This window comes from Pelmatolapia mariae, linkage group LG3_W (assembly GCF_036321145.2).
Source record: "Pelmatolapia mariae isolate MD_Pm_ZW linkage group LG3_W, Pm_UMD_F_2, whole genome shotgun sequence".
Classification (NCBI taxonomy): domain Eukaryota; kingdom Metazoa; phylum Chordata; class Actinopteri; order Cichliformes; family Cichlidae; genus Pelmatolapia; species Pelmatolapia mariae.
The window spans coordinates 43,704,753-43,724,032 of record NC_086229.1 but is presented as its reverse complement, the minus strand read 5'-3'; the positions used below and the strand labels follow the sequence as shown (position 1 = coordinate 43,724,032).

The 19,280-nt window shown below is 43.0% G+C and overlaps 3 protein-coding genes and 2 non-coding genes across 5 annotated transcripts in view; all 5 read left to right on the top strand.

Annotated features, from left to right (window-relative positions):
* The window catches only part of hdac8 (histone deacetylase 8), a 52,248-nt gene extending 51,299 nt beyond the window's left edge, over positions 1 to 949 (top strand). The window contains exon 11 of the mRNA XM_063469455.1: positions 843 to 949. Coding sequence (XP_063325525.1) covers positions 843 to 862 — 20 coding nt within the window. The 3' untranslated portion in view covers positions 863 to 949. The remainder of the gene's footprint in view (positions 1 to 842) is intronic.
* cited1 (Cbp/p300-interacting transactivator, with Glu/Asp-rich carboxy-terminal domain, 1) lies at positions 862 to 3,205 on the top strand. Its single transcript, XM_063469457.1, has one exon. The coding sequence runs from the start codon at positions 862 to 864 to the stop codon at positions 1,441 to 1,443; it is 582 nt and encodes a 193-aa protein (XP_063325527.1). The 3' UTR covers positions 1,444 to 3,205.
* Positions 3,206 to 11,887: 8,682 nt separating this feature from the next.
* rps4x (ribosomal protein S4 X-linked) lies at positions 11,888 to 18,991 on the top strand. The gene is made up of 7 exons (XM_063469453.1): positions 11,888 to 11,926; positions 12,494 to 12,571; positions 14,034 to 14,214; positions 16,328 to 16,425; positions 16,831 to 17,002; positions 17,095 to 17,252; positions 18,833 to 18,991. Exons 1-7 carry the CDS (start codon positions 11,924 to 11,926, stop codon positions 18,932 to 18,934), a joined length of 792 nt encoding a protein of 263 aa, XP_063325523.1. The 5' UTR covers positions 11,888 to 11,923; the 3' UTR covers positions 18,935 to 18,991.
* Positions 15,130 to 15,205, top strand: LOC134625090 (small nucleolar RNA SNORD61). Its single transcript, XR_010093703.1, has one exon. It is a non-coding gene; the product is annotated as a small nucleolar RNA SNORD61 (small nucleolar RNA).
* Positions 17,829 to 17,901, top strand: LOC134625091 (small nucleolar RNA SNORD61). The gene has a single exon (XR_010093704.1). It is a non-coding gene; the product is annotated as a small nucleolar RNA SNORD61 (small nucleolar RNA).
* Positions 18,992 to 19,280: the final 289 nt, after the last annotated feature.

Here is a 19,280-nt window from a genome sequence, read left to right as displayed (position 1 = left end):
TAACCCAGCAGCCAAATGCAAACAAAGAGGAGCTCCTGCCTCCAAAATGGCAAAAATATTACGCAAATATTTTTACTTTAATAACTTACCATTGTTGCTGCAGTAATGACGCATTGCTTTTACACAAGAGCGAAGGACAGACGGATGTGAGCGATAAAGGGCTAAAAATGAAGCGATAGACACCTGCGTGCTGCTCTCCATCACACAAAGAGACAGCCAAAGAGTGGGCCTCTTAAAAGCAGCAGCAAATCTGGCTCTAAATGTCACACTGAGGCATGATGTGCAGCGTGTGGGTAGGTTTAACGTATTATACATATTCTCTGAGGTTGCATTGCTAATGTGCTGTGATTGTTTTCAGAAAGCAGTTTCCATAGTTTTGTGTGTCCAGTGTGTGAAGTTGAGGAGTCATGTTTTAAGTTTCTTGAAGACGTTTCATCGCTCATCCGAGAAGCGTCTTCAGTTCTAAGAGACCCCAATGACCTGGATGAGTGAGAACCTTCAGACTTTTTGCTTGTTATCTAAACACAGGTTATAGGTGCTTCATGCATCTTCATAGGTTAAATGAAAGAAATGATTAATTTAAAGTCTAAATTAAATGTTTTCTAGCAAATAAAGAGCTTCTTCATGAACATCTTTTCATAATTTTTTTTCTATGTTTTACCGTGGATTGTCTCGGGCGTCTTACTGAGGTCTTATCATTATTGATATCTGCCCTCTATGATGTAACTGGTTATCGGAGCCTCTGCTCAGCTAACAATCTTATCTCTTCCTCCTCGTGTCCCAGTTTGATGACATTACGTAACACCTCCTCTTCTCTCTTCCTTCTTTCCCCCCTCCTGCAGGTTCTGGGTTTTCCCTGTGATGACCCCACTGCTGTTCCCTGGCCACGCCCACGCTGCAATGAAGGACCTCTCCTCCTCCTCTTCCACCTCTCCTCTTAACTCCCTCCTCCACTACCCGTCCTCCAAAACCTCTGTGGCGCCCTTTTCCCCATCCGCCGGCCCCGCGTCCTCTCGTGGATCGGCCCTGTCCTCAACGCCTCTCTCCAAGCCGCAGCCCTTCTGTCTGCAAACGGGGCCGCACCTCATCGCCAGCATGCAGCTGCAGAAGCTCAACTCACACTACCAGAACCTTGCCAGTGCCTCTGGCGGACACTCTGGGCCTGGAGGGCCTCAAAGAGGCTTTGGACCCCCGCAGCTGGGAGCGGGTAATCAGCTGTTGGCGCCGTCTGGAGGCCTCGGAGGAGGCGGGATGGGTGTCGGGATTGGCATGGCCAACCAAAGTTCCGGCGCTGGTGGGATTATCGACTTTGACCCTGTGGACGAGGAGGTCCTCATGTCTCTGGTGGTGGAGCTAGGTTTGGACCGGGCCAACGAGCTGCCCGAGCTCTGGCTGGGACAGAACGAGTTCGACTTCATGTCGGACGTGCCAGCTGGATGCTGACCTACGAGGGTGGGGGGAAACACATGGATAAAGTGGAATTGATTGACAACGAGAGAGAGAGAGAGAGGACTTCTCTCCATGTTTGGTTTTTCTTTCCTCCCTTTGTTGGCTGATAAAACGAGGAAGCAGAAGAGACGCTGACCGATGGAGAAAAGCGATTAGAGGCTCGCTCTCTGTTTCTGTTTTGCTTTCATACCCTCCTACGGGCAGACAAAAGAAAAGACAAGCTTGCTTTTGATTTTCTTGTTTCTGTAAAGGAATCAGTGCTGCTTTTCTTCACTGAGATGAAACCAGTGGTGCTCCCACTCTGAACTGTACTTCCCTTTCATGTAAAAGAGCAGAAATATCAGCAGAGTATGAGCAGAAACGAGGAGTCTAAGACTCGCTCCTGCTCCTATCCTGTTTCCTCCATCGCTCCATCATTCGGTCTTAATGAAAACAAGTTGACTGACACGAGAAGGGCTGACAAAGACATCCGAGCCACCCTCTTTAGAGAGGAGTAAGGTACACCTGTTGGACTCGATCCCCCCTCTTTTCTTAGTGCCGCCCTGAATTGATCAAGTGGACGATTAAGGAAAATGAAAATGAGAGGCACGACTTTGTGGGAGAATTGCAAAGGATGGCAAACACTACGCTTCCTGTTTTCTTATAGACAATATTAAGCTCTGGTCTCATGGGAAAGGGACTCCTGTCTCTTGGCTTCACAAAGGAAATGATTGTCTTAGACTTGGTTATCTCTGTGCACTTCTTTATTTTCTTGTTTGAATTTCGTTCAAACAGCCGTAGTCATACAACACGTTATTTAAGAGGGTGGCTGATCCCCATCAGGAGACAAGCAGACAAGGAGCACTTCTGTAGCGAGCCTAAAGTCACCTCAGTGAGTTAGATCCAGAAATGTGGAATGGGTGTGTGTTTTGTTGTCCGGCCTGAAAGTTGATAAGGAAGGGTGGGATAGCTAGTGGCAGGGATCCTGTGCTACACGGAGCAGCAAACAAAGTCAAATTCCTATTTTTCCTGCTCTCCCACTTTAAAACGGTCCGTTTATGTCATGAATGTTGTCGCTGCACTTCCGTGTTCCTGATGAGGAAGTGTGATTAGGCCTGGAGGCTGGTGTTAGTCCCTCCGGTCACAATGTGGACCATCGGAGTAAAGCAGGGATGAGACCAAGCTAAGCTGCACATTTGATCTGTCCATGTTACAGAAACAGCTCCTCAGTCACTGTCTCATTGAGGTCTTTTGTTCATCTCTTATTGCAAATGAAGAATTAAACAAATCTTTGTTTTTAGTTGAAATTCATGCATGAATCCCTCATGACCTCTTGACCTCTCTGATGCTCTTAGCTGTGACCTGAAAATGAACTGTACTGTTCACCCCTGAAGCAGTCCTGAAAGTGTTGGATTACACTGTAAACTACTACCAACTTAGCATGTCAAATCCATGTCTATGCCATGTGATACGGTTGAAAGCTCTGAGGGAATTATATTTTACATGTGCAACAGTTTTGTTTTTTTCTCTTCCCAGTTACATGAAAAGTTTCACAACATAAATCTAACATGTGAATATATGAGAATCATGTGTGCCTATCATGTGACATTGTAACATCTGGAAAAACATTATCACATGTAAAGCAGGGTGAGGGTTTGTGACATGGAGGATAATATTGAGGTTTGAAACATTTCTGAGAAGCCAAAACCCACTATTTTGTTTTTGAGTCTGAGAATGTGTTTATACGCCTTAATGTTCAAAAAATAAAATTTTCTCAGATGGTACTTCGCTGCGCTGCCTCTTTTGTTGTTCTGTCTTAAATGAACTCCCGTCTCTTTAAAGCCCACCTACCAAATGGCCAGATCAGCTTTGATTGGCCAGGTTCTCAGCCAAACCAAATATTAGACGTGGGCGGATTGATTCAAATGTCAATATTATATGGTATTGGTATCGGATAGGTACTAGCTACTTTATTTTTATCCAAGTTCAGTATGTAGCCCAATGAATGGTTTAAATTATTTTTTTCTGGAAATGGAAAACTATATCTCAAATGCACTCTTTGAAGCATGTTTGAACCCTTTTGCATTAATTCATGCCTATTTTATTTATAGTCTGTTGAACAGAGGTTGGCACAAAGTGCTTCAGAGACAGGCACATTTACATTCTAGGTTTTCAAAACAAACAAAAAAAAAAAACCCAGTTTCAAAATGCATAAAAAGTTGAAAGGTTTTTTCTTGTAAAAAAACAAAACAAAACAAATTGCAGTGGTTCAAATGATGAGAATTTAAAAATGTAGGTTTCATCTCATAAATCATGACACATTGCTGCACATAAGCTGGGTTTATAGGTTAATGCTATCAGTATTGGCATCAGCAATACTGGCCCTGTATTTACTTGGTCTCGTATCGATACCAAAAGTTGCGCTGTGGCAAGTAGTGCAAAAAAAAGCACTACTTGTTCTTCAGAGAATATTAAAGTGCAGATTTCTCAAGATTTGGACACTGGGCATGATACAACCACCGGTTTGTAGAGAAACTATGTTGCACAGAAGGTGGTTGACCAAAAATGTCCTAGTCGTTGCTTTGGTTGCTAGCACGTTGCTAAGGTTTCCTGTTCCATGTTTGTCTGCAAATGCACACAAACTAACAGGGGCAGTACAAATTGTAAACATTTAATTCAAACCAGGAATGGAGAAGCTTTGCCTCCAAAGTAAAAGTTGTACTCAGAGTTGTAGCCAGCATGTTACAAAAGACACAAGTTTTACTTTGAAGGCAAACAGTCTCCATCTCCAGTTCACGTCACAGTATTTCCAGTTTAACTACAGTGGGACAGTAGACAAATTTATTGTCATTCAAACTTTGGACATCTGCAGTAATATGCTAGCGGCCAACCAGTTGGGGAATACACAGCAACACGTGGGTCACTAGGGAAAATTGGTGGTCACTGGCCAGTCTGTGGGCCTGTCTCTGGGACTTCAGCAGTCTTTTCCTGAACAACTGGTTGTTGCCAGATGGTCATGGACCGGTGTCCAGGGCACTATGACTGGGGCCTTATTCTCTTGATCCTACATGATTACCATGACTGTCACACAACCAAAATGGAAGTTAATGTCACATGGTTAGCAGTCACATTTCTGCAAAACCTAAGTGTCTTTAACTCTTTGAGGTCTAACTAATCCTTGGCAGATGATGCTAACCCCACAATACAAAATACTGGGCCACCTACATTTAACACCTACAGGAGCAGCTTAGCCATGGAAACTCCAGCCATGGAGCTCTGCAGTCACTGAGAACAGAGCATTGGTGACATTTACACAATCCTGGTCTGCCACGTCATGGCTGAGTTGCTGTGGTTCTGAAAGGCTTCCACTTTGATCCCACCACAGATGATGGTGGAATATCTAGGAAGGAGGAAATTTCACAAACAGTCTTGTTGCAGCGGTGGCATCCAATTACAGTATCCCACTCGAATTCTGTGAGTTCATAGGAAAGATCCATTCTTGAATATAAAAGCTCGGTGCCTGATTTCCTGCATCTGTGGCAATGGGACTAAAAATACCTAAATTTAAAGATTAACACATGTTGCCCAATACTTTTGTCCATGTACTGTGTATATAATTTTTGTTCTTTTTAAAAGTCGTTGATTAAAACTTCAAACTCCATTTTTTTCCAGAAAAAGTTCTTTTTTAGGATTGGTGTTCAGAGCTAGGGCTGGGTCTCAGAGGGTTGTTAGTGGTCTTACGGCCCTGATGTGCATCACAGGTGATACATTCACATGAACATCTTTGTGCAAATGCAAAGATAACCTACAGAAACATGTTTTCAGTTTACTTAAACATGTTTTCAGGCTGCAGAGCTGTGATTGTGGTTGAAATGTCACATCTGACTTGCCTTTAATATCGATATGCTGTACATACATCACTAAACTATAGGACCTTTGTGATCCTGACAGATGTGGTTACTGGGTTAGTTCACAAATGGTCACATGCTTTTGACTCAAAGGGCTTCAAGCTGACACCTGACCCTCCTCACCCATCCCTCACCCACCTATAGGGGCTTTGCTGTGTTGTGTCAGGATGGAGGCTCCGACCTACAGTATATCTTTTGTGGTAAGTTGAGAAGGGAGGAACAAAGGCCTTTCACCCTCGACCCGGTGTGTCTGTCATCTGAGCATTGTGGGTTTCCTCCTGGACCACACAAAACAACACACCTGCCTGCCTGTGTTTGCATCCTTGCAGGCATAGAAAAGCTTGGAAATAAAGCCATCACACACACAGAAGCGCAGGGATGGTATTACAACAAAGGTAAGGCGAGTAGCAGGCATGAAGCAAGTGCTTGTTCAGTTATACAGGCCGCACAGGGTTTTAGAGTTCAAAAACAAGCTGCAAGTGTGGAAATCTGCCCACATGAAAGCTCCTGCTGGAGGAAAAAGAAACATGCAGATCCTTGTTGATTTATTTAGTTATCAGCAGCTGAGCCTTCACACACACGCAAGCACGCTGCACACTGCCACTTTTCGATGTGAATAAGGCTCTCAGTTTCAGTCAATGAGCCCAGACTTTCTTTAATGAAACACGACCGCCAGCCATTAATGAGAACCTGTTGAAGGACTAATTTGACGGAGGCAATATTCGCTCTTCAAAAAAGAGATTTTCTGGGTATTTCCTTCTTAACAATCACTTCACTGACGCGGCGAGAGAAATAAAGATGCTACTCATCGCCTCCAAATCCAGCAGACAGACGCCCTGATTCTCCTCTTCCTCTGTGTCTTCGTCTAAGTGGGTCAGAATAACATTCTTTAGATCGAAGACAGTCCAGGGTTTGTTCCATCTGCCTCACACTGTCCCTGTGTGTGTGTCTGTGTGTATCTGTGTATGTCTGTGTATGTCTGTTGTTTTGCAGTCCAGTTTAATCCCAGCTGAGAGGATGTTTTTTGGGTTTTTTTTTTTTGCTGTGTGAACACGGTCCCCTCTCTCCTCCCTTGAGAAGTTCATGATTGATATGCTTGATTTGTACAGAGCCTTTCATTTCCTCTTTTTCTTGATCTCCAACTACTGCAAATTAACCTTTTGAACTAAACTATTCTTCACAAAACTCACAAAACAATCTGAAATTCTCTCTAAAGTGGAATATGAGTTCAGATGAGTTCTCAGTCAGCCTCCTTGTGGCTTTTAGGCAATTAAGAGCTTGTTTCCATGAGTGTTTTTCAAACTGTTGGGAGTAGAGCCGCTGCAGGAGAAATGTGGAGTTTTGGGAGAAAAACATGACGTGAAGATGTGTTTCACTAATAAGATTTTGTGGGGAAGATTAATAAGTTTGCTGATGCTATCACTCTGCCCTTTACTTCATTTAAATTCATTTTGTGATAAAGGGCTGATAGAAAATTACAGGGCGGGCCTGGAAAAGTTTAAGAAAAGTTGTGGTTGTGGTGACTGTTTGTGTGCATTTCCAGAAAAACTCAACACAATCATGTCTAATGTAGTTTTACGGCATCAGAGGAGTGGACTGCTGTCAAACTTTCCATATGCTGATCTTAGCATATTTAATTCTCTTCTATTGTTCCAACAGAAAGATATCACTGTTGGCTGCCAGACTGACATGTACATCAGCCCGGGCTACATTTGAAGGTTTTGAATCTTAGTCTACTGGTTGGGTAGAATTAGTTTGCTTTGAATTAAAACTACATGAACATCATTATCTAGAAATCTGGATCCATGATCAAATCCTCCAAAATTTGCATACGCTGTACATGCCAGCCTCACATGCTCCTACCACCCATCTTGATCCCAATTCTGGGTCTTCTGGGTCTGCAGCCGTTGTTGGAGCTCCTCAGTTGGTCAATAGGGCCATATTATTCAGGGGTGGGGAGTAAATGTTCCTAAGGGACCGCATTAGAAACTGGGACTGCTGTGAAGAGCCCGTCAATAAGCTGAACTTGGTTCTGCTATTAAATGTATACGTTTATACAAACTTATTGTTAAGATCCTCTACACTGGTCCCAGCTTCCCATGTATCTCAAATTGTGGGACAATGTGGGTAAATTAATTGTCCACCCCTCCCAAAAACTCAATGTTAAAATTTGTTTGCTTGTTTGTTTGTTCTTTAAGGCTAGCTTTACCATATTTGTATGAGACAGTCGAGTAGTGGCTAAACCTAGCAAGTGGAAGATCCCTGGTTCAAGTCTGGGAATCCCTGGGAAATTCTGGGAGAGTTGCATATGAATTCATCTGTCGAGGCTTAGGTAAAAATAAGACCGGCAGAGAGAAATTAGTTATCAGGTAATGGTAGCAAGCTTGGTTATGAAGGGCATTCATAAACTTTACAGGTGTAACACACATATCTGCTAATTACTGATAACTAATTGACCTGTTAAAATCTGTAAAATCTGTCACTGTCATTCACAAAAACTGAAGCACAAAGTTCTTGGACAGTGTGTAGCAGTGTGGCAGGTTATTCCATTAAAAATGCTCTGAAATGCACCAACAACACAAGCTCAACAAAGAGGTCCGGTTCAGAATTAGTGCAGGTGAAGTAGGTACCAAACCCTCCAGCTGTGTAGGTCTGGACAGCTGTCAATCAAAGTGGTGACCCAAAGATCACCCCTCTACAGCTGTTATAAAGAGGAAAAACTATCCAAAAAAGCTTTGAACATGCTTTTAAATGCTGTAGAGTTTGGGATTTTGAAATGGGAATCTATGACTAACTCATGCTTTGAAGCTTCCATTAAAGGAAGTGCAGTTCGTTACACTTCTGTTGATTGATGGAAGGCTTAACTGATGATGTCAGAGGTCTCCCCCAAATCATTAAAACAACTAAAAACATTTTAAAGTGACAAGACAAAGGAGGATTTTCCAAAACCTGGCAACCCCTTGTTAAAACTCGCATTAATAGAATAACAAATAACATCATTACAGCTTAGAAACCCTCTATAAAAGGCATCTTATTAAAGTACCACTGATATTTGAAAACGCTCTACAACTAATCAAGCAGCCTCACAATTTTCATGTGACAGGAAGGATCTGTAACACGCTTGACTGCTGCCTCTGGGCTCCAGGGTCATGAAAAAACGTCCCAGCACATCAAGGACTGTAAAAATCATTGACACGATAGTGATAAGGGATAACTCTGTTTAAAGGACACTTTTTAGGAGGTTCACTGCTCTCCTGCCAGGTCTGCACTGGTTTAACTCCTTCCTGCTCATCCCTACCTCCTAATGATAAAACCAGATATATGTTGACTGATTGCTGTACAAAGTTGATTTTATATCAAGGAGGTTATGCAAACAATTTTAAATTATTTCAATTTTGAGTTCTGAAGTTTGAGGGAGGGAAATAAAGACATCTGCAAACACTTTTGAACTGATGTATATAGAACAACACACCTGCCAATAAAGGTCCAGCATCTACTACAATAATGGTGCGTATGTTTAAGCAAATAAATTAATCTGAAGGTCATTTATAAACAGTTAATTTATGTATGATTACTGGGACATAAAGGCTCCACTGAAACTAATGTAAAAACTTAAACGTCTCCCTGACTGTAACGTTGCAGTCCAGTGCTTCCACCTGCTGGTCTGTGATGGTAAGTGCATACACTGACATTTTAAATCAAAAAGGAAATAATACTAAACCTGTCTAAGACTTTTTCATTTCCATTTGCTGCAGACTAAAACTCAAACTACCTGATTTTTTTCATCATTTTTCTACTACTTAAAAGAAACTTTAAATGTAAAAAGAAAAAATGAAGGATTTTATTACACTCTCCATCTGCATTAAGCAGTACTGTATCCTTTAGAGATTTCATCCAAACACACGTGTCCTTACTTTATACCTTCAGAGTGTTTAATCTTACAGAAATCTATACCAATCTTTAAAAAAGTGCTTCTACTACTTCCCCAGACGTCTGGTATACGATGTAAGATCTGAACTCGATGGATCCCCGCTCCTTCTGGCTGCAGGCCATGTTGCAGATCTCTCTAAATGCTCTAATTGACATGTAGGTTTGAGATCCTGTTGGAAACCCCTGTCCTGAAAAATACGCCTGTGAATAAAAGGAAGGATCATAAGAAATGAAAGTCAGTCACTAGAATAAATATGCCAATATGCACACGGGAGTGTTTGCATTGGGCGTGAATGGAGTCCAGGTTTGTCTTTGGGATCTGTTCCTCCAAAGGGAGATGGCATATCTGCATCAGTTGGAAGCATTTGGCAAAGGAAGACACTAAGCAAGGAGGAGTTTTATCTCAGTGAGCATAAACAAGACTGCAAGCTGCCTGCAAACCTGGGATTTCCTGACTTGGGCGCTCTGAACCACCCAGAGATGGAGGTTTTAAACATGGTCCTGTTATTACTCTGTGGGAGAAATCAGTGCACAGACCTTGACCTGTTGTTACGGCAGGCATCGTCACATTGTGAATAACCCAAACTCTATTAATGTAGAGCTGGGGGCTTGAAGACTGATAGGTTTAAGTTAGGGTGTTTAAAGGCTTCTAAAATTTAGTTTTTTGGGAGAGTTGACAAACCATTAAACCATTAGTGTATTTTTTTTCTGGTTTCCTGAATTATTGAGATAATTATTTGTGAAATTCTTCAAAAACTGTTCATAAAACAATAAAAATCTGTTCTGTTTTTCTGAATGATCCAGATAACCCAGAAGAGACTGTGCTGACTTGATGTCTATGAGCAATAATGACTCCTGTGCTTAGTTTAATACAGTTTTCTTTATTTTAGGTTTGAAAAACTGGAGATACTGACATCATTATCAGACTGGTCAGTTTTGTTTTTATAACACATTTCACGGCACGTAAACTTGAAAAAAAAAGTTTTTTTTAAAGAACTATGCACATCACGAGACAACAAAATCAATAAAACAAAACTTTACAAAGAAGTAAAAGACAAGCTAATGCCGACACACAGGGTTATTAATTTAAGGTTGTGAGAATGAAAAAGGTTTCATCTGTTTTTCAGTGTAGACACAGGCCCACAGCTGCTGAAAGCATCTTCAGCAGACTTAGATCTTCTGTGAACAGTTCACGGATCTGCACCTGATGACCTAAGAGGTCTGACTGGGTTATAGTCAGAGGTATGCTGGGGGCACTGGGAGCTTTATGAACTAACAGAGGGGTTCTAAGAGTTCTGTGTTGAACTGGGAGTCAATGAAGTGACTTCACTGCTGGGGTAATATGGTCAAATTTCCTGTAAGGCTCCTGCATTATGACTGAGATGAAGTTACCCTGCTACATGTTTTGTAATCCTGCAGATTGAGCTTTAGTAATCTAGCATGTTTGTTATGAACAGATAAAGCAATTTCTCAGAGTCAGTTTGAGATTACAGAGTCCAAAAACAAAAACTAGGAGCAGTGAGTCCAGCAAACAAAGCAGGAGCAGTTCTGGAGGCCGACCACGTGGCCAGTGGCACCTCTCTAAGGACTGACGGAGGTGATGGAACTTCTCCAGCAGCTTGGCAGGCGGGTGGCAACTGTAGAGACGAAAACCCCTGGGTAGCTTGGCAGGTGCCGGCAGGGCCGGACCAGGCGTGGCAGGTGCCGGCAGGGCCGAACCAGGCGTGGCAGGTGCCGGTGGTGCTGGAGTAGGCGTGCCAGGCCTGGCAGGCGGTGCCAGACCAGGTGTGGCAGGCTTGGCAGGCGTTGCAGGCTTGGAATACTGGCATTGCCTGACCGGGCAGGGGAGGGTTGGCAGGTGGCGGCAGTGCCAGACCAGGCGTGGCAGGCGCTGGCGATGCTGGCAGTGAAAGACCAGGTGTGGCAGGCGGCGGTGGTGCCACACCAGCTTTGGCAGACTTAGCAGGAGCCAGCAGTGCCAGATCAGGCATGGGCGGCGCCATTGATGCCAGACCAGGTGTGGAAGGTGTGGTTGGATGTGGCTTGGCAGGTGCTGGCTCGGGCGGAGCACAGACCAGGGGTTGGAGCAGGAACAGACAGCTGTACGAAGACAGCTGTACGCAGGCAACCTCTGGTGGACACAGAACAGGACCAGACAGTGGACGACCCCTGGTAGAAAAAGACCAGACGGCACGGTGGCCTCTGGTGGAGATGCCTCTAACTGTGGGTGTGCAGGGCACACAGCAGGCTCTGGTGACTGTTGCTGATGTTTAAGCCTGGCCAGTGTACTCCTGAGAGCAGGTGTAGGTGCAGGGACTGGCAGGACACCCAAGGAACTGGTAGGTTTGCAGGAGCCCAAAACAAAAACTGGCATGACATTGTGTCCTGGTGATCAGTGAAATGTAATTTAAATAAAACTTCAAAAATGGCTGCTCAAATAAGCGTTTGAAGATGGCTGTGATGTAGTAGCCACTAGTACTACTATTAGGATATTAATACAGTTTACAACACAAGCAATAAAAGCCAAGAAAGAACGTTAGTAGCCTGTTCTAATTACCCCAGCGACTTTCAGTAGGTGTGTCCCTCGCACTGTGCCGTAGCAGGGCTTATCACGCATTACCGGAAGCTTGGAGGTCCTTTCCCCCGCAGACTCCAACATGGTGAGCAGTTTCCCCTGACTGTTCCTCTCTGAAATAATCCCTAAACATCACTTTTATGTTTTATACTACGAAACTTTTATGTGTCCTACTTTAATTTCTAGCGTCTTATTAAACGGATGAAGTTTAAATTGTAGCTGAAAGCGTTGATTCTTGCTCTTAATTGATATTTTAAAACGACCTGATCCTTCTGTGCGGGTTTGTCAGCCGCGGCTTGCTAGCTCGGCAGCGGCTATCGCTGTTAGCCCACTTAAAAAAAGGAAACAAAAGAATATTACTGACAGGAAGCAGAGCTGTGCAGTATTTTTTATGCATTTATTTTAAATATAGATACAATTTAAATCCTAAAATATGACACAGATGTTTCTGGTGTGTTTGTCCCGGCTGGGCCGAAGCCTGCTGTGCTAGTATGGGTTCAGTTAGCGCGACATGCTAACAGGACCCACACTCACCGGCCTTCCCAACGTGGTTTGGATTCTGCTATAAACTCGCTGCATTTGTTCGTGCCTCAGGAGAATCAAGGCCGGTTGTATTTCATTTTGCTAACCGGTTTTGTCGCCTCTTCCGCAGGCCAGAGGACCGAAGAAGCACCTGAAGCGCGTTGCAGCGCCGAAGCATTGGATGCTGGACAAGCTCACCGGAGTGTTTGTAAGTAATGTTTTCACATACATACTGAAGACCCGTGAATGTTCACTTCTGTATCTCAGTGTGAAACCGTGGATTTATTTTATTAACGCAGTGGTTAACACTGTCGGATGAAAGCTAGTGTAACATCACAGGCAGTTTGATTGGAGCAGGGTGAATATGCCTGTTTAAAAAACACTAAAGTGTACGCCTTTAAATCCTGCATGTGTTTGAGTCCGTTATTTGAGGTGGCCACACATCACAGCAACACTTAAAAGATAGGTTAATTAATAAGATGTTAATTATTGTGGAGCAGACTGTAATGCTAACATGCTCCATTTAGGGGTAGCCACAGCAAGTCACCTGCCTCCATCTCGCCCTATCCCTAGCGTCCTTTTCTGTCACATCAGCCGTCTTCTTGCTTTTCTTTCACTCTTGCAGCAGACTGAATACCGTAGCTTGAAATTATTTAAATCGTGGCAGCTTCTTGTCTGGTAGAAAAGAACAAATAGATTGTGATACCATAAGTTAGCCCATGTAGCTCAAGTGTTACATGAGATCGACAAACTAGGGCTAATTTTGCATTATAACGCACAGATTATACTTGCTTATGTTACTCACTTCCAGTTGTACACACTCAGAACGCCCTGAAGGATGAAGAAAGTGTAGCACTTGCTTAAAGTGGAAATGTGGGTCTGTGACTGCAGTGAAAACTGTATCACACTTGAACTGTGGGTGAGAAATGATGGCGGCATAGAGACTGTATCGCTTTTGTCATTTTAAATCTGTTTTTGTAGACGATAATGTTTATTCTGCTGGAATTGGTGTTTACATATTTTGAATCATATAAGATGCTCTGTTAACACTGTCAGGTTACCCAGTGTGTTTGTGATTGACATGTGTGTATTTATGTGAGAGTGCTGTGAATGATCAAATAATAGTAATTGGATATGCCCTCTACACAGGTTTTATGTGCTTAGTTGACAAAAGTCCACAGAACTGTAGTGTTTTTACTTTATTATACCAAAAATGTTTTTTGGTCATATTGCGTTTTACTGAGCTGAAACAACAAAGGGATTTCCTAGCTGCTTAAAAGCTGAGCTGTCTTCAGTGAGTCTTTCATGCTGGGCTTCTGCACTGCAGCCTGTGGCATGCTTGGCGTAGTGGCACAAGAACCAATACTGTGTCCTGGTGACCTTCAGCTCGTACTGGAGCTCCTGTGCAGCTCGAGGAGGAGTATTGCGGTCCAAGACTGTGGAGTCTTAGAAGGAAGGAGAGTGAACTGGGCAGCCTGGGTCAAAAACACAAGTGCATGAACTTTGAATACAAGTGCATAAATACATAGAGCAGACGTGTGAATCTGTTACAAAGTCGACTGTATTTGTGGGAAATACTTGACTAATGATCATGAAGTGGCGCACGCACAGAAATCATGAAAAAGCTTCTTGTTTACAGACCATAACGCCTGCTTCCTTCTCCTCCTCAGGCTCCTCGTCCTTCCACCGGTCCCCACAAGCTGAGGGAGTGCCTGCCCCTCATCATCTTCCTGAGGAACCGCCTCAAGTACGCCCTGACTGGGGATGAGGTGAAGAAGATCTGCATGCAGAGGTTCATCAAGATCGACGGCAAGGTCCGCACTGATATCACCTACCCTGCTGGATTCATGGGTGAGTTTTAGAGACTTCTCCACAGCTCAGATCTGCTGAAGGGTTCAAAATGTTCTTCATTATGAAAAATGAGCTCCATCATCAATCATCTCATTTTTCCTGTGAATTAGCTGAAGTGTGTGTGTGTGTGTGTGTGTGTGTGTGTGTGTGTGTGTGTGTGTGAGAGAGAGAGAGAGAGAGAGAGAAGCCAGAAAAAAATATTATAGTAGTTGCTGTTTTAATGCACCGCTTATTAAATATAAAATGACAACCGAATATTCGGCTCCAGAAATTAAATTAGGTCCTGGAGGAAATTAAAAGCTGCAGCTTTGTAATTTTACTGGCCAAGTTAAGGCTGTGTATTTGTATGGAGAAAGAAAATTATAAAACTAAAAGCAGAGGGTAATTTTAGACCGAACACACTCCTGAGTGTGTGCTACACAGGTGGGAATACAAGGTTTAAATCACAAATTAAAGTAACGACGTCAAATTTGTCTGCCAATAAAACATCAAATTCTGCCTGTAGTGAGATGACTACCTGTTCAAGAGCTGAAATCTCCAGTTACATTTACTGCTCGTTCAGAAAAGCCTGAATATAAAAAAATGTGTTTAAAGTTCCCCAGAATTTATTCTTAAATCACGTGAGATTCCAGTTTGTAAACTGTGTATGATGCAACATTGGCTCTCCTGCTGACCAGGGTTGTTAAGTGTTTTGTAATTGGTTTAGTTTTAGTTTATCTTTAGTGTTAGCTTCGGCTATATATTTGTTTGGGGTTTTTTTTTAGGATTCAAAGTTTCAGTCTTAAAGTTTAAGTAGTTATTTTTTGTTTGTTTTTTTTCACATCTAGTTTTAGTTGACTGTGATAACTTTGCTGCTGACAGATTCTCAGAATGAGTGGCTCTGTAAATAGTCTTTGGATGTTTAGCGCAGAAGGAGCAGTGATGAATTTGTTGGTTTGATCAGCAATGAGCTGAAATTACACAACCAATTCCTCTAAGAAGTTCTGAGCTCCAAGAAGACTTGTAATGTTAAGTGTGAGCCTGAGCCTCCAGTATAAATGCTTACAGGACTGTGTTGACTTCAGAGTCCGTGAGAACAATGAGCAGCATGTACTCACAGCTGTAGCTTTATCAGAGATGTGGAGAGACTGGGAAAAGCAAGAGTTTCCAAAATAACCTGAGTTACTGCTTCAGATAATTCCAGGGAAATAAATCTCAGAACGCCGGCTTTGTCTCTTTGCTTGTCAGTGACGGCAGCCAAGCCAGTAATTCAGAGCAGGCGTTTGGACAGCGGTGACAGTCGCGCCGCCATCAGTTCTCTCTCCACCTCAACACCAGCCAACAGCCTCACGTGGAGGTGTGGCTTTTTAATTTCCAAATCCAAGGGAAGCCTCCGCTGCAGGATGTTCATGGCCTATTTATATACTGTACATGCACACTAAACACTCTGTCACTGCAGCTGTAATATTGATGACTCTGGTGTTTTGTGTCATTGGATATGTACTCGGTACCTTATAGGTCAGTTTGAATGAGCTTGTTTTCAGGTGTTGCTGTTGGGTTACTTTTTTGACTTCTGTGTCATTTAAAGGAAAAACGTTCATTAAAACCTGTTGCATATTCTTCTGAGGAGGTCCCCATCACCGAACAGCGCTCTGAAGACCATGCTTTAACTTGCAGATCTGAGTGGACCTTAGTCTTTCCACACTTTCCATCACCTTTGCCTTTTCACATCTTACTCTCACAGCATTTCTTTATTGGCGCTCTCTGCTCTGGGTTTATTTTTGGCTGGCAAACGCTTTGTGTACATTACTGCCCCCTTCTGGTAGTGGTAGTCCATTACAGGTGCCAGATTTATAAAGAAAATAAAAAATTTTAAAAAGTCAAGTGTGCCCTAAAATAGATGTCTGATTTTAAATACCTGAATAAGTTGATCCTGGCATTCATTCTGTGTTTAATTGCCAACTTCAGCATCAGAGGCCTTAATTTGGTGCTAAATACCATCCAAATATCAGCTCTTAAATGTATGAAGGTAGAGTCTAAGTTTTCTGCTTTTTAACAAAGTTTGATGATGAGCTGTTGGTTGGAAACACCACGGGATTCATTTAACTGACACCTGCTCTGTTTGTGTACCCAGATGTGATCAGCATCGAGAAGACCGGCGAGCACTTCCGTCTGATCTACGACGTGAAGGGACGCTTCACCGTCCACCGCATCACTGCCGAGGAGGCCAAGGTGAGAGCTTTAATTCATCCTCAACCCTCAAAGTACAGGCAGGTCATTTGTTACTACAGTGCTCTTTTTATTTTCGCTTTTGTGTTTGTCATACCCACACTGTTTAATTTTTGAGTTTCTATTGTCAGTTATGTTTTTTTTCTCTCTCTCTTTTTGTACCAACAAATCAAACGCATAGTTGCCTCACTCAGTTACTGTAAGGTTAAAAAAAAAAAATCACAATCACAAGTCTGTTTGTGCCAGAGTCGGTGTTCATGAGCTGGATTCAAACCGGTGTCGGTATCACCAAATTCTCAGTGTTTCAGTCAGTCGTGCTGGTCGCATGATGAGATTTGGGAATTTAGTTTTTACAGGAAATGTCACGTTTGTCCGCATTTCCTAAAACACCTCCTCTTCCTCTTACAGTACAAGCTGTGCAAGGTGAAGAAGATCCTCATCGGCACCAAGGGTATCCCTCACCTGGTGACCCACGACGCCCGCACCATCCGTTACCCCGACCCACTCATCAAGGTCAACGACACAGTCCGCATCGACCTGGAGAGCAGCAAGATCACAGACTTCATCAAGTTTGATACTGGTACGTTCAGCTCTCTGCACAACCTGCAGGCTTGTTTTCCTGTTAATGAAGAACATCTCTGACCGCTGATCTTCACCCTCCTCCTCTTCCAGGTAACATGTGCATGGTGACCGGTGGTGCTAACTTGGGGCGTATCGGTGTGATCACCAACAGGGAGCGTCACCCTGGCTCCTTCGACGTGGTGCATGTCAAGGACAGCACAGGCAACAGCTTTGCTACCAGGCTCTCCAACATCTTTGTCATTGGCAAGGTGAGAAATATGCCACCGCTGTCTGCAGCGCACAGCATCTAGACCAGGGAATGTAAAATTTTAAGTCCAGTGAGAAGAAATTTCCTCAAAGTTGTGCTACTGTTATGTTTCCATGCATAGCATTTTGAAGTGTCCTAACGGTGTATCAGTGTCTGCGTATAGTCAACAGCTGACTGTCAAGTAAAAGCACAGCAGTGTTTAATTTTACAATGACCAGGAGGGTTCTCTAATAATTAAATCTTTTCCCCTTTTAAGTAAAACAAAGTTTTCATTCATAGATTTAAAAGTAGAGCTTTTAAAAAAGGTGTAGTTTGAGTTTTTACTAACTACATGTAAACAAACTGACTTTAACCCTCCTTTCTGTTTCCCTAACTTGCTACTTCTGACTCTCACCTTCTTGCTGAGTCGATTAACTCGTAAAGACATTTGTGCTGATTAAAACAGAAGCGGTCCATCAGAAGCTAGTAATAAGTCTTTAAAGACGGTCTTCTGGGTGATCGGTGATGTTTGTATCATACGTCACTCTGGACAGGAGAATTAAAACTGAGTTTATATCATGAGTCGGGTGACTTTGGAGCAATGATGACGATTTGTGGTTTTGATTAGTGATGAAAATAAACTACCAATTCCTCTAAGAAGTTCTGAGCTCCATCACCAAACACTGGAAACTTCAGCTAAAAGTGAACTGAGCGTGGGAACATGACTGTGGCTCTGTGCAGCAACAAACAGCAGTGATGGTTTAATATTGGACTCATTAACGCTGAGCACTGTGCGCTGCGTTTGATTACATCCTCCGGGAGGAAACAAAATGCAGACAGGGTGCATAACTCGGGTTCCTGCATGTCGTTAAAAAGTCTTTGTCTGAAATCAAAATCAAGGAGAGTAAAATGTTGGAAAAGTCATAAATTTGCGTGCTTTATACCAGGAAACGCACTACTGAAAGCCATCATGTTTAATAGCTGGGCCATTAAAGCAAACTGGATCTGGCAACAACCAGAGTCCACAAGAGGGAGTGAAGTGCCACGAAGCAAACACGCACACTGCGTTTGTTTTCCTGCTGATTTTGGCTCACAGCGAGGCGCCGAGCGGTGTGAAAAGCTTTATGAACTCCTCTCTGTCCCACTGAATCGCACATTAATGATTACGAGGACCTGGCCCTGCGGTGGGAGCGTGGTTAATAAAACACTTCTCTCTGCTGCCTGACATTTATTTGGCGGCCGGTGTGATCGGATCTGTCGCCAGCACGGTCGTCTCTTTGCTGCGTGACATTTATGTGGCGACCTCGGAGCTGCTCTTTTCTTCACCTCAGTGACGGCTCCTTGTTGAAGTGTTGGCGTGCAGATAAATGTTAACACAATTGAGGATCTTTGTTTACTGTTACAGACTGAGGCGTTTTTCTCACACTGAGCACTTAAAGAGACGTTTGTTCTGAATAAATCTGTGGAACTGTGGCCATCTTGAATATGTCTGTATTCACTTATTGAGTTGAAATTTATTTGTCCGGCTTTATATTTTACTTGTTCAGGTGTATTTTAACTTCTGATTAACACTAACTGCTCTGATCTCCTGTCTGATCGCAGGGCAACAAGCCGTGGGTGTCCCTGCCCAGAGGAAAGGGAATCCGTCTGACCATCGCCGAGGAGAGAGACAAGAGGCTGGCTGCCAAACAGAGCAGCAGCTAAACTGGCCCAAAAGCAGCCTGATCCCTGGTTTTCAAATAAACTGTTATTTACAAAACACTCAGATTGGTCTTGGGTTTTATTACACTGGAAATGTGCTGTTTCATGCTTTATGTCCTAAAAGTACCTTGAAGTGTCTCAGACGGTGAAAAAATGACTCCTTAAATGGTGCTTTTGAGTGAAAATGGTCAAACCAGAAAAAGTCAGCAGTTACTTTCAAGTCAAACTTTATTTATATGGCACATTTTGAAAAACCTCCAAAGTGCAAGTTACGCAAAAACAACAGTATATACAACAGTCACTAAAATCACCAATAAATGTGCACCACAAACAATCAGATAAGTAAATA

Excerpts from the sequence above, each read along its gene's own strand:
- cited1 (XM_063469457.1), top strand. The coding sequence starts at position 862 with ATGACCCCACTGCTGTTCCCTGGCCACGCCCACGCTGCAATGAAGGAC.
- rps4x (XM_063469453.1), top strand. Across the intron at positions 12,572-14,033 it reads ACAAGCTCACCGGAGTGTTT|GCTCCTCGTCCTTCCACCGG; the intron begins GTAAGTAATGTT and ends TCTCCTCCTCAG. Across the intron at positions 14,215-16,327 it reads CTACCCTGCTGGATTCATGG|ATGTGATCAGCATCGAGAAG; the intron begins GTGAGTTTTAGA and ends TTGTGTACCCAG.